Source organism: Megalobrama amblycephala, linkage group LG2 (genome assembly GCF_018812025.1).
Source record: "Megalobrama amblycephala isolate DHTTF-2021 linkage group LG2, ASM1881202v1, whole genome shotgun sequence".
Lineage (NCBI taxonomy): Eukaryota > Metazoa > Chordata > Actinopteri > Cypriniformes > Xenocyprididae > Megalobrama > Megalobrama amblycephala.
Genome location: NC_063045.1, coordinates 44,187,170 through 44,200,604, shown reverse-complemented (window position 1 = coordinate 44,200,604; position 13,435 = coordinate 44,187,170). Strand labels below are relative to the sequence as shown.

The window sequence follows — 13,435 nt, the reverse complement described above, 5'->3', positions numbered from 1 at the left end:
ACCTGACCTACCGTGGTTACCCAGACCACCTGACCTGCTGGGGCTGCTCGAGCCATCTGACCCGCCTGACCTGCCGTGGTTGCTCAAGTCACCTGACCTGCCGAGGTTACCCAAGCCACCTGATCCCCCGAGGCCTGCTGAGGCTCCTGACCCGCCGTGGCCGCCCGAGGCTCCTGACCCGCCGTGGCCGCCCGAGGCTCCTGACCCGCCGTGGCCGCCCGAGGCTCCTGACCCGCCGTGGCCGCCCGAGGCTCCTGACCCGCCGTGGCCGCCCGAGGCTCCTGACCCGCCGTGGCCGCCCGAGGCTCCTGACCCGCCGTGGCCGCCCGAGGCTCCTGACCCGCCGTGGCCTCCCGAGGCCCCTGACCCGCCGTGGCCTCCCGAGGCCCCTGACCCACCGTGGCTGCTTGAGTTCCTAGGACCTGCCCTGGAGACCTCCATACCCGCCTGCACATCCAGTATCTCCTGCCTGTAGGTCTCCAGGGCACCCACCCCCCCTCCCCAGTTGTGCCATCTACGGCGCGAGGACGCGCCTTCCGAGAGGGGGACATTCTGTCACGATCACCATCTGTTCCCGTCATGTTCCTGTTCACTCCGGACTACATTTCCCATCATCCCCCCTGTCAATCACATGCACTCACTCCACCAATCACCTGTTGCCACATCCACCCTAGCACACCACACTGATTACCACACCCAGCTGCAGCTCATTACCTGGATTATATAAGACTCACACACACACCAGCTCAGGGCGAAGTCTTGTTTACCCAGTGTGGCATTTCCTAGCGTTTTCCCTGTGTATATTGTCCTGCCTATTTGTTCCGGTTCCTGTTCCTGTCTGGATTTCCTGTTTATGATTCTTCGCTGCCTGCCCTCTGGATTGTTTATTGATTCCTGGTTTTGTGAACGTTTTCTGCCTGCCCTGATCTACTGCCTGTATCCTGACCACGATTCTGCCTAGCCCTTGCTGTTCCTGTTTGTGCCTGTTTGACCCTGCCTGTACGACCACGCTCACCTTTTAATAAAAGCTTGCATTTGGATCTTACTCTGAGTCCTGCCTTCGTTACAGTAATAATCAATTAAAAAAGGAATTTACACCTGTGTGATGTTACACTGAAGCCACATTAGACCAGCATTTGGAAATGGATGGATGACCATCATATGGCGAGACACAGGAAGTCATTCAATACGACCCTCACAGTGCATTATGGGTATTCTCTAGGTGTGGGTTGTGTGTACATTAGTTGTACACTCGTTATTGGGGTGCATTATGGGATTGAATGAGTTGTTGGCTGCATCCAAAATTGCATACTCTTTTGAGTAGGTACTTATTTTGAATAAGTACTTTGCGAGTGCTAAAAAAGCATGTTTATGGTATGAATGTGTGTAGTATGAATGTAATCTGGACGCACTACATTCGCCATGTTGCCCTTATCACATGACCTATCAGCGTCAGTTGCGTCATGTCACCGCCATTCACAAATCCTCTACTGTGGCCTCATGGGATAGAAAAGTCTCTATTGTGTGCACTTCAGAATCTCTCCAAGTAATAGGTCGTCAGGGGACATTCTGCCTACTCTTTTATGATTGTGAATTCAGACATACCTCTTTAGTCAAATACTGTTTTTCACCAACTATATAGTAGGGAAGTATGCGATTTTGGATGCAGCCCTACACTATGGTTTTGGACACCACTACAAATGGCTGTACGCTCAAATAGTGCCCCATTTCGGACAGCCCTACTATTAAAAACTACAAAATAAAAGACATGAAAACATGAACAAAACCTAAACAGATATGACACCAATACTGACAAAAGTTTTATAATACTTAAATATTCTTAGTGTTTAACAGTGTTATTTTAGTTTTATTTACATTAGGGCTGTGACGGTGGCAAAGTTTTACTACCGCGGTGGTAAATCACCAACAACCGCCGGTGTCGCGGTGGTGGGGTCCAAAGGGGGGGGGGGGGGGGGTTGTTTTATTTATATATAGGCCTATATAGTATATATAGTATATATATACTAGAGGTTGCGTTAGACTTGCGTTTCGCCGTCATTTTGATAGACAGGATCGTAAAAAAAAATCCATCATAATCAATATTAGGCCTACCCGTCATTTTAATTTTTATATTTTAATGATACGATTTTATTCACGAACTTACAGGATAAGCAAATAGGCATAGGCTTGCATTTATTTATACTATGAAAAGAAAGTTGATCAAAGACTAGCTGCGTCACTTTCAGTTTTCATCTTTAACACTTGTCAAATAAACATGAATGAAAATAAAAAAATATGTTGAAAGATACAGTAGCTTACCGAAATCTGTATCACGTCAGTTCAGTCAGTGTTGCAAACAATGTCACCTATACCTCAGAAAAGCCATTCGTTGACCATAAACTTATAGTCAGCAAGAAAAATAAAAATCTTAAGTAAGTAAGCATGCATAAGTAACTTTATCATTATACAATTTACTTAAAGGTCCCGTTCTTCGTGATCCCATGTTTCAAACTTTAGTTAGTGTGTAATGTTGTTGTTAGAGTATAAATAAAATCTGTAAAATTTTAAAGCTCAAAGTTCAATGCCAAGCAAGATATTTTATTTAACAGAAGTCGCCTACATCGAACGGCCAGTTTGGACTACATCCCTCTACTTCCTTCTTTAATGACGTCACTAAAACAGTTTTTTGACTAACCTCCGCCCACAGGAATACACAAGAGTTGCGTTTGTAGAGTGTGTTTGTCGCCGTGTCGTCGAAACGCTGTTATTTTCATCCCGCAGTCCAATCACCGGGTCTGATTCCGGCTCAAATTGATAGGGTAAAATTAAAGACATGTTTACAATAACACTGAGCGCGTGCATCTCCACGTTATGGTAAGAGGCGTGACCTTTCCGGGCACGGTGCGCTCAAAGCTGTCGAATCACAACACAGGAACCGCTGGCACAATCAGAACTCGTTACGTATTTCTGAAGGAGGGACTTCATAGAACAAGGAAGTCATCAGCCCGTTTTTATGACAGTGGAAACAGCGGCATACAGATAAGTAAATTATGTGAAAAATACTGTGTTTTTTTACACGCGAAACATGAACACATGTTATATTGCACACTATAAACACAATCAAAGCTTCAAAAAAACACGAAAAACGGGACCTTTAAACTTGGTGCTCGTCTGTGTGTAACCAAGCGCATCGTTTTCATTTTATTCTGGAGACTGAACTCGCGCTCTGCCGCCACACTGGAGCGCACTCACCACCTACTGGACAGGGGTGGGAATTACAACAAGTTTACATACAACTACATAATCTGTCGAAATGACGGACGGGCTGCAGATTTTTTCCGTCACTGCTAAACAAATTCCATCAAAGACGGAAAATTTTCAGTTAACGTGATCTCTGAGATATATAAATATATATTATATATGACGTCACACTACCGCTGGTGACACTCCACCACCGCGGTGGCGCGGTTGTCATGCCTACCATCGCAGCCCTAATTTACATATTATTAAAGTAATTCATATTTTGAATTACTTTTCATTTTTATATTTTCAGTAGTTTAGTACTTCAAACTAAACATGCTTTATTTCAGTTATTTGCCAAGACAAAATTTTTCATTTTTAAAGTTTTTAAATCTAAAATGTATATATTATATAATATTAGTTTTATTTCAATTAACAAACACGTCTTTAATAGTTTTAGTTAACAACACTGCTGTTTAATTTTGACAAAAACCAATGTGAAAGTCATGCCTTTTATTTTACTTCTTGAATTAAGCATTTTGAATATACTGGGTTACAATGAAGGTTGAAATAATGCATTTTCTGATTAAGAAAAATAATCATTTTAAGTCCTTTCAGAGCAAATACATAAACACCAAAGACAAAGTATTTCCAATCATACTTGATGCCTCTTGACGAATTAAACATGCAACATAGTTGAGATCTTGTCACCAAAATATTGCATAGTGTTGAAAAGTTTATCTAATACTTAAAAAAAAAAAAAAAAAATTGTATACCGTATTCAGCACAGTACGCTATTCATAGCACACAAATATCCTAAACATGGAAACTCTCTTCTCTATTCACACCCATCCGATATGAGAATCTTTTGATCATTGTATTAAATAAACACACTAGAGAACACACACAGGCCAAAACTACTCCACTTACAACTTTGACTGTGATTCCCTCAGATCACTTCATCTCCACAGGGAACTGTTTCATTTACCTTCTTAGTCTGTTTAGATTTATATTCAATCTGTCATTCTTGAAGGTAAACTCACCCTGGCCTTCTGCATTCATTATGCGTTCATGGAAAACGGAAGTCATCTCGACTCACAGAATGCTGTGCAGAAACGGCGCAAACACAGGTCTCTCACACCATGGGTGAAACATTCCTCACAAAATCTTTGTTATGATACCTAAGACAAGCTTGAAACTTAAGCGTCATTACTAACAGCTTGGAAATGTAGACATAATTGGGTCTTTTTTTTTTTTTTACAGTTTAGTGCCACTGAAAGTGGAATATAGGCTTCTACATCTCCCCGATTGGGTTATTGTAATTCTCATATCCTAAAAAACACTTTTCAGTATCTTTAAATTGACAAAGAGCAGTACTCCACTTCTAGAGTTTCGGCCGTTTCCCTTCCTGATTAAATTACTGTAATTCTTCTATTCCAAATGAGGTCACTTGATGTGTTAAAGTTGAAGTAGAGCAGAACATCACATCTAGATGCTAATGACTCAAAAATACTCTGATAACTCAAAATGAAGAGAATAAATCAATATTCTTCTCTGATGGTTCCATATCATTCACAAAATAGATTTAAAATTCAGTAACTGAGCTCTAAACAGTCGAACAGCCACTACATCTCCCCCTTTCTTTACACTACAACCTTTTCAACATTCTTAGGTTCTTAGAAAAAAAATGCCATGTTCATATGGAGTTTTGTGTTGTACTTGTTTTAATGAACTTAAAAATTCAAATATGTGAAGTTAAATATTATATGAACTTAAACATTAAGTTTATATTCAAGTTAAATATTACAAATGTTAAAAAATAAACTGCACAAACGGTTTCACTAGGGTTGGGGGAAAAATTTGATTCTTAGATGCATTGCAGAAGATTCTGAATCGATTCACAAATGTCAAAAATCGATTTTCTAAATGTTAATTCATAATGTAATGTTGACGGAAACCAAAAGGGGAGTTGTGTTATTGCTATATTATTAATATTATATAATATTGTTATATTTCTTATTGCACATAACAGAAAAATGTCTGTTAGAAGTCTATTATTTTATGTTAGTGATTCAGAATATGCTGAAGTCTGTATTAATTTACTACAAGTATGCTGCTACAGGCAAAAATTTCTTTTCCTGTTGGTTCTTTGCAATGCTGGGAGATATGCTGGCAAATGTAACCTTCAGTTGACTTGCCAAATCACTTAAAAAATATATATTAGAAGTGATTCATTATGGATCATTACAAATACTTTGCTTTAAAAGTATCAAGTAGTCACACAGTGTGAAAAAAAGAATCTTTATAGACAAAAAGATGCATCGATAATCATTTTATCATTGCATCACAGCCCTCTGAATCATGATCGAATCGAATCGTGAGGTGCCTAGAGATTCACACCCCAGTTTACACTGGAAATTTAAAAGGAATCATTCATCCACAAGCCTTCTGAAGCAACACAATAGTGCTCAAATCTTATTTGCACTTACTTGCATTCAAAACTGGCATGTCAAGACATGTTGTAGAGGCTTTGGCATGAGAACCAATGACATTTGACTTTACTGATGTTAAATCTGGTGCAACATGACTTGACGTGCCATGTTTAAAATATTTCAATGAGATTTGACAGTTATGATGGAGATTTTCAGAAAAACACTGACATTTTTATGGGCCTTTTTATTTAATTTTTAGAGCTTGACAGTCCCTTTTGCCATTTAAGAAGAACAGCCAGCCCATTCTCGAAAATGTGCCAAAGAAGAAAGACCATCATACAAGTTTGGAACAGTAAATGATGACTGAATTTAATTTTTTTGGGTGAACTATCCTTTAAATTACATAAAAAAATAAATTAATAACTATCATATGACAACAACAACAGCAATAATACAAATAATAAAACAAAACAAAAAAATATTGTACTTACCCAGAACGCCCAATCTGTAGTTCATAGTGACAACAATCACGTTTCCATAGGCAGCAAGAACGCTTGCATCAAACATGTTTCCTGTCCCCTCCATGTATGAACCACCATGGATAAACAACATCACAGGCTTCTTCCGACGATCCCTAATATCTGTGTAAAGCATAAACAAATGCTGCAGCTTCATTGAGAAATAAACAGTAATGATTTGCTTAGTGAGCAAACTGTGATAAACATATTTGTTATTTTTTAACCATGCACATTAAATTGACAATTAAATTAATGTAGTTCTTATACACTACCATTCAAAAGCTTGGGGTACGATGTTTTTAAGTTTTAGAAAGACATCACCAAGGTTAATTTATTTAATCAAAAATACATTAAAACAGTAAAAATGTGAAATATTATTAAAGTTTAAAATAACTTTTATATTGTAATATACAGTTTTTTGTGTCATTTATGATGTCACAATCCTTCAGAAATCATTCTAATATGCTGATTTGGTGCTCAGGAAACAATTCCTCTCATTATCAATGCTGAAAATAGTTCCTTAATATTTCTGTGGAAAGCATGATTTTTTTCAGGATTCTTTGATTAAAGGGTTAGTTCACCAAAAACTGAAAATTCTGTCATTTATTACTCACCCTCATGCCGTTCCACACCCGTAAGACCTTCGTTCATCTTCGAAACACAAATTAAGATATTTTAGTTGAAATCCGATGGCTCAGTGAGGCCTCTATAGGGAGCAATGACAGTCCCTCTCTCAAGATCCATAAAGGTACTAAAAACATATTTAAATCAGTTCATGTGAGTACAGTGGTTCAATATTAATATTATAAAGCGCCGAGAATATTTTTGGTGCACCAAAAAAACCAAAATAACGACTTATAAAGTGATGGCCGATTTCAAAACACTGCTTCATGAAGCATCGGAGCGTTATGAATCAGTGTATCGAATCACGATTCGGATCGCGTCTCAAACTCCGAACTTTTCGGATCGCTCCGAACAGCAGATTCGATACACTGATTCATTGTGCTCCGAAGCTTCATGAAGCAGTGTTTTGAAATATTAATAGTGTTTTATACTATTAATATTGAGCCACTGTACTCAAATGAACTGATTTAAATATGTTTTTTAGTACCAAAATGTCATTGCTCCCTATGAAGGCCTCACGGAGCCATCGGATTTCAACTAAAATATCTTAATTTGTGTTCCGAAGATTAACGAAGGACTTACGGGTGTGGAACGGCATGAGGGTGAGTAATAAATGACAGAATTTTCATTTTTGGGTGAACTAACACTTTAATAGAAATTTCAAAAGAACCACATTTATTTGAAATAAAAATCTTTTCTAACATGATAAACATCTTTACTGTCACTTTTCATCAATTGAATCCATTCTGAATGGTAGTGTATATAGCATCACAGATATAGAACTATATATTAATACATTCATTTAAAAAATGTTGGAAAAATGTTTTATAGTGTTTTAAAACATTAAGCAGAAATTATTGATTATCTGTATTTGGCAAATGAATAAGGTGCATTTTAGGCTTTATTTAGTGTGCAGTTGCTTTCTTTAGTCAGTTAGGAATTGAATACTAGATGTATACTGTATACTGCAATCATAGAGCAGTATTAGTGGAATTAGTGGTGTGTTCCCGTTTGACGGTCAGATGAAATAATGAGTCAAGAAGGAGATGGTAAAAATAGTAGTTGATATTGCTTCCAGTTCACTTGTCACTCTTAAAATAGAAGGTCAAGTTGAGTACAGTGCAGCACAGTAAACAGTGCAATATGTTCTGTTGTATACTGCATATAATGACAACTTTAGTATGTCATCCGAGTATACAAATGCAAACACTGTATATTGCAGAAATAGTATATTACACGCTTCCAAACATATATCCTCAATCGTATTCTCACACTCCGGGATCTTTTGGCATGGTCTGCCTCGGATTGGCTAATCATTTCTGCACTCTGCTGGCATAGTCTGTCTGTTTCTCTTCCAAAACTCTGTTGCTCTGATATTCTGATGTATCCCCTGTATCAGTTAGTACAGTCTGTGTGCGTTCTCTCTCTCTCTCTCTTCTCTGTAAATTTGGAATAAAAAGCTCTGATAGGTCAGACTGGCTCTGACAGAGCTTTGACTCTCTCAACAATTCCAGCATCTCACATCTTGGATCCCCCTCTAGATGCTGCATTGGTACCTTTTGCGCTCCCTTACGTGCTTCGTTGGTACCTTCTCTGTCCTTCGACCCTTCTAAATTCCCCCATCTCAAGTCTCCAGATTGGTTTATTCTGTCTCTTTTAGATTCACATCTATATGTGCTGCTTACTGGCACAGTTTTTTTACCTTTCACTTTTCTCTTGCAGTGTGTTTGAGCTGCACATGCTCATGCATATATACATATGTTCTCGGAGATGCTTGTGTGTGTGTGTGTGTGTGTGTGTGTGCGCGTATGGAGTGTGTGAGGGCAGTCAGAGATGTCCAGTTAGCCAGTGCTTCTGCGGTGTGCAAGCGCTGTAGATAATTCATATGAAAACCAGACCATGCAGAAACATAAATAACTACCACGACATCTGTTTACCCCGAGAGAGAAGGAGGGGGGTCTGAGAGAAAGAAAGAGTGTGGGTGAGAGAGATGGGAGAAATCATAAAAGCGCGAGTGAGACAGATTAAGAGAGAGAGAGGGAAAGACTGCTGGAGTGGCAGTGAGAGAAAGAGAGAGAGACAGGAAGAGATCGAGATGTGAAAAGGAAATGGCACACAAAAGAGAATAAAATAAAAGTTACACAGACCAAGGTCCTTTCACGGACACACAAAATCACACACACACGGGCAGCTGTGATGCTGAGTCGCTATGGAAACTGCCTCATCTCTCTCTCTCTCTGTCTAATAGAAGCTCACCAGCACTGACTCACTCATGCCTGTTGCCACGGAAACAAATTCTACGCACGTATTTGCACGCCTGCCTGCATCACCACCTGAATCTCGGGTTACAAACGCATTACAGCGACTGCACACTCATACACAAACACACACACACTTTTTCTTCTTAATCTTTGCACAAACACCTTTGCTTGTAGACAAACACACCTCTTTATAAACACACACAGATATAATACAATGAGCACATCTGTTTGCTCAGCACACACACCTATGTACGATCATGCATGAACATACTCACATACTCGTGCGTGCACAAGTATGGGCAACTTGTATAAACACATTGCTGGGGTCTCTTGAATACCGAGACCACTGATTTTCCAATATAAACAAGTTCAATTATCCCAGAGTATCTGTTTTAGATGCACAGATACACACAAGACTAATATTAGACTGCTAGATTTTTTTTTTCTGGCTTTCATGTGTGTTGTTTCACACCCTCAGTGCAAGAGTTACTTGGTAAACGTGTGTGTTTCATTGGTGCCATTGAAGCAATGACACCAATGATTCGACCAATCAGATAGGACTGTGTGGATCAGGTGTGCTGTTATGGCAGTGTGCTGTGAACAGCCAATCAGCTGATGGGAAATCTTTATCAGGATGGAACTGCTTTTTGTGTCACTATGAGGCGACATGGATGCCCAAAGGAAAGAGGTTTTATTTATTTATTTTTGAAAGAAATTATTATTCTTAATCAGTAAAGATGCATTAAATTGATTAAAAAAGACTAATTTTTCAAATAACTGCTGTTCTATTCATCAATAAACATTCTATTCATCCAAAAAAAAAAATCATAATAAGAAATGTTTCTTGAGAACCAAATCAGCATATTAGACTGATTTCTGAAGGATCATGTGACACTGAATACTGGAGTAACGATGCTGAAAATTCAGCTTTGCATCGCAGTAATACATTACATTTTAAAATATATTCAAATAGAAAAGAGTTACAGTTTTACAGTATTTTTGATCGAATAAATGCAGATTTGTTGAAAAAAAACAACACAAAACATTTTTAAAAATCTTACCGACTTCCAAGTTCTGAACGGTAGTGTATTTCCTCTGAAGTTTCAGAAGAAATCTTAAAGATGTCTCCAACTAAACTCAGATCTTCCAAGATGCAAAAGTTACAATTGATTTCAATATGAACTTTTCTCATCAAATTATTTGAAGACTAAATAATATAGATGCTATTCACATTAATTTTATTGGTTTATGTCAACTATTGTCTCATTTTTATTTCCCGAAAGGATATTTAGGAGAAACAAAGGTGGTATGTATTTGAAGCATAACTGAGAACTCTAAGTTTACTGAGCTGTGAAAAAGAAACCTATGAGCTTTTTCTGAACAATTTTTGACTGGGTGGGTATGATATTACCAATTTTTAATTGGTGAAAACACATAAGTCAATGTTAATCAGGAAAAAAGTTATGTTTTTGGTGGGTTTTTTATGCCTTTATTGGATAGGACAGTATGGAGCATGGGTCTCCAAACTCTGTCCTGAAGGGCCACTGTTTAGCTCCAACTTGCCTCAAAACATCCACCTGGAAGTTTCTAGTAATCCTAATTAGACCTAGCTGGTTCAGGTGTGTTTAATTGGGGTTGGAGCTAAACTCTGCAGGACAGTGGCCCTCCAGGACCGAGTTCGGAGACCCCTGCTAAAGAGGATGGATAGGAAAGCACAGGGTGGAGAGAGGGGAACAGGATCAGCAAAGGACCTCGAGCCAGGAACCAAACTCTGGTCACCAGAGGCGCAGTTGGCAGTTGATGCATATATGTAAATATTAAATAGTTCACTCACACTCATGTAATTCCTAGCCTGAATGACTTTTTTTCTTCTGAGGAGCATAAAAGGAATCATTTAGCAGAATGTCCAAGCAATTATTTGCTATACATTGAAAGTGAATGGTGACCAAGACTTGTCAAGCAAGATGCTAAGGGCAAGTTTTTAGCAAATTTAAATTTAGGTTTGGGTCTCATCATATGATTTCAGAAGACCTGGAATATAGAAGACGGGTCATGTGGACTGTTTTTATGAAGCCTATTTGAAGCTTTAACAGGCTCTGATCCTCATCCATTTTTATTATATGGAGCAGCTTGTACATTCAGCTAAACATCTGCTTTTGTTCAAAGGAATAAAAAAAAACAAGTTTTGAACTACATGAGGGAGAGCAAATAATGACTGAATATTCATTTTTTTGGTGAACGATCCCTTCAATGTCAACAATAATAAGTGTAGAATCAGATGCTGTAAAAGCAGATTTCTCCAAGTCTTTTTTTTTTTTTTTTTTTGCTGCAGTATTGAGATTTTTTTTTGTGTGTGTGCGATGCATCACAGAGAAGCACATAGAATCCACAAACATCTTATCTGGGACAACCCTGCTTACGAATCCATGAGTATAATCTTTGTGTGTGTGTGTGTGTGTGTGTGTGTGTGTGTGTGTGTGTGTGAGCGACGGAAGAATGGGGAGACACAGGAAGAGAGAGAGAGACCGTATGCAATGCGTTAGCCTCAATATGGGATGGAAAGAGTCCGAAATAGAGAGAGAGAGAGAGCAAGCACAACACTCAGATCCTTTCAACAGAGGCCTTAGTATCCTATTCGCTTCAAAACATCCTCAAAATACAAGAACGCTATTCTGTCTCTCCTCCTCCAAGCCTGCATCTCTCTCTTCCTCTCCTATGCCGCACCTCCCCCTCCATTTCTCTCTGATCTCCTGCTTTTCCTTCTTCTCTCCCCCTCTCCTCAACTCTTTGCCTTCATCTTTGTCTCTCTGCTCTCGTTATGGGACTTCACTCTCCATCTTTTGTTCTTTTCTGTCTGGGCTTTTCTTGACATTATTTACAGGAAAATTAAAGCAGAGAGACGGTGGAATGGGAAGGGGATCAGGACACAACGGATTCGAACCCGGGTCCCCGTGAGCCAACGGCTCTCGTGTGTCGTGAGCAAGCGCGCTACCTTTTGCACCATGACTATCCCTCCCTTCTTGTTCCTGTCTCCCGCCCACACATCCTCTCTCACTTTCAAAGCTCCACGAATCTTATTTCATCATATACTCATCTTTATCATGACAGTTTTTTTAGCGATCTCTCCCCCTCCATGCTCTTAAATTGGGGATCTGAGTGTCCCCCCTCTCCTCCTCTTTTTCATCTCTCCTCTCTGTCGTTCTCCTCCTTTCCTCCATCTCTGCTGTGCATTTCCTCTCCTCTTCTCTCCCGTGTTCAGAGACGCAAAATTGGATTAGCTGGCAGTGTCTCTATTTAAACCTCTGCAATTAGAGACGCCCGGAATCCGAGAACTCAACGCAATGAGTGCAAGCCCTGCACATGCAGAGACATGTATGCTGTAAAGAATGATAGTCATTTTAAATGGAAACAGCATGAAAAAACAATACTGTAAAACCCTGTTAATTGTTTTATTTGATGAAACAACAGCTAGAATTTTACAAAAATATGGTTTAAATTACGTTTTTTTGGAAAGTAGTAAGTACTAATTACTGGTGAAAAGCTATATATCTATATATATATACAGTATCTCACAAAAGTGAGTACACCCCTCACATTTTAGCAACCATTTTAGTAGATCTTCTCAAGGGACAATACTATAGAAATGAAACTTGGATATATTTTAGAGTCGTCAATGTGCTGCTTGTATAGCAATATAGATTTACTGTCCTCTGAAAATAACTCAACATTATTGTCAAAATAGCTGGCAACAAAAGTATACACCCTAGGTGATAACAGCTGTATGTTGTTTAACCACGCAAAGCCACATGTCCTATTCATCATGTTCATGTTTTTGTCTGCTTGACAGGACCATACAAATGTGTGGATCTTGTATTAGAACAGTTAAAATGTGGTGCTTTGAGTACAATTCTCTCATACTGACCACTGGATGTTCAACATGGCACCTCATGGCAAAGAACTCTCTGAGGATTTGAGAGTTAGAATTGGTGCTCTCCACAAAGATGGCCTAGGCTATAAGAAGATCGGTAACACCATCAAACTGAGTTACAGTACAGTGGCCAGGGTCATACAGAAGTTTTTCAAGACGGGTTCCAGTCGGACCAGGCCTCGCAAGGGTTGATCAAAGTTGAGTCCTTGTGCTGTGCGTCAGGTGCAGAAGCTGGCTTCAAAAAACAGATGCATGAGTTCTGCCAGCATTGCTTTAGAGGTTGCAGAAGCAGAAGGTCAGCTTGTCAGTGCTCAGACCATACGCTGCACACTGCAACAAATCGGTTTGCATGGCCGTCGTCCCAGAAGGAAGCCTCTTCTGAAGCTGGCTCACAAGAAAGCCCGCAAACAGTTTGCTGAAGACAACCTGTCC

At 39.3% G+C, this 13,435-nt stretch overlaps 1 protein-coding gene across 2 annotated transcripts in view; it reads right to left on the bottom strand.

Annotated features, from left to right (window-relative positions):
* The window catches only part of nlgn2b (neuroligin 2b), a 106,860-nt gene that overhangs the window by 25,082 nt on the left and 68,343 nt on the right, over nucleotides 1-13,435 (bottom strand). For both annotated transcript variants that reach the window (XM_048178018.1, XM_048178026.1), the window contains exon 4: nucleotides 6,164-6,313. In XM_048178018.1, coding sequence (XP_048033975.1) covers nucleotides 6,164-6,313 — 150 coding nt within the window. The remainder of the gene's footprint in view (nucleotides 1-6,163; nucleotides 6,314-13,435) is intronic.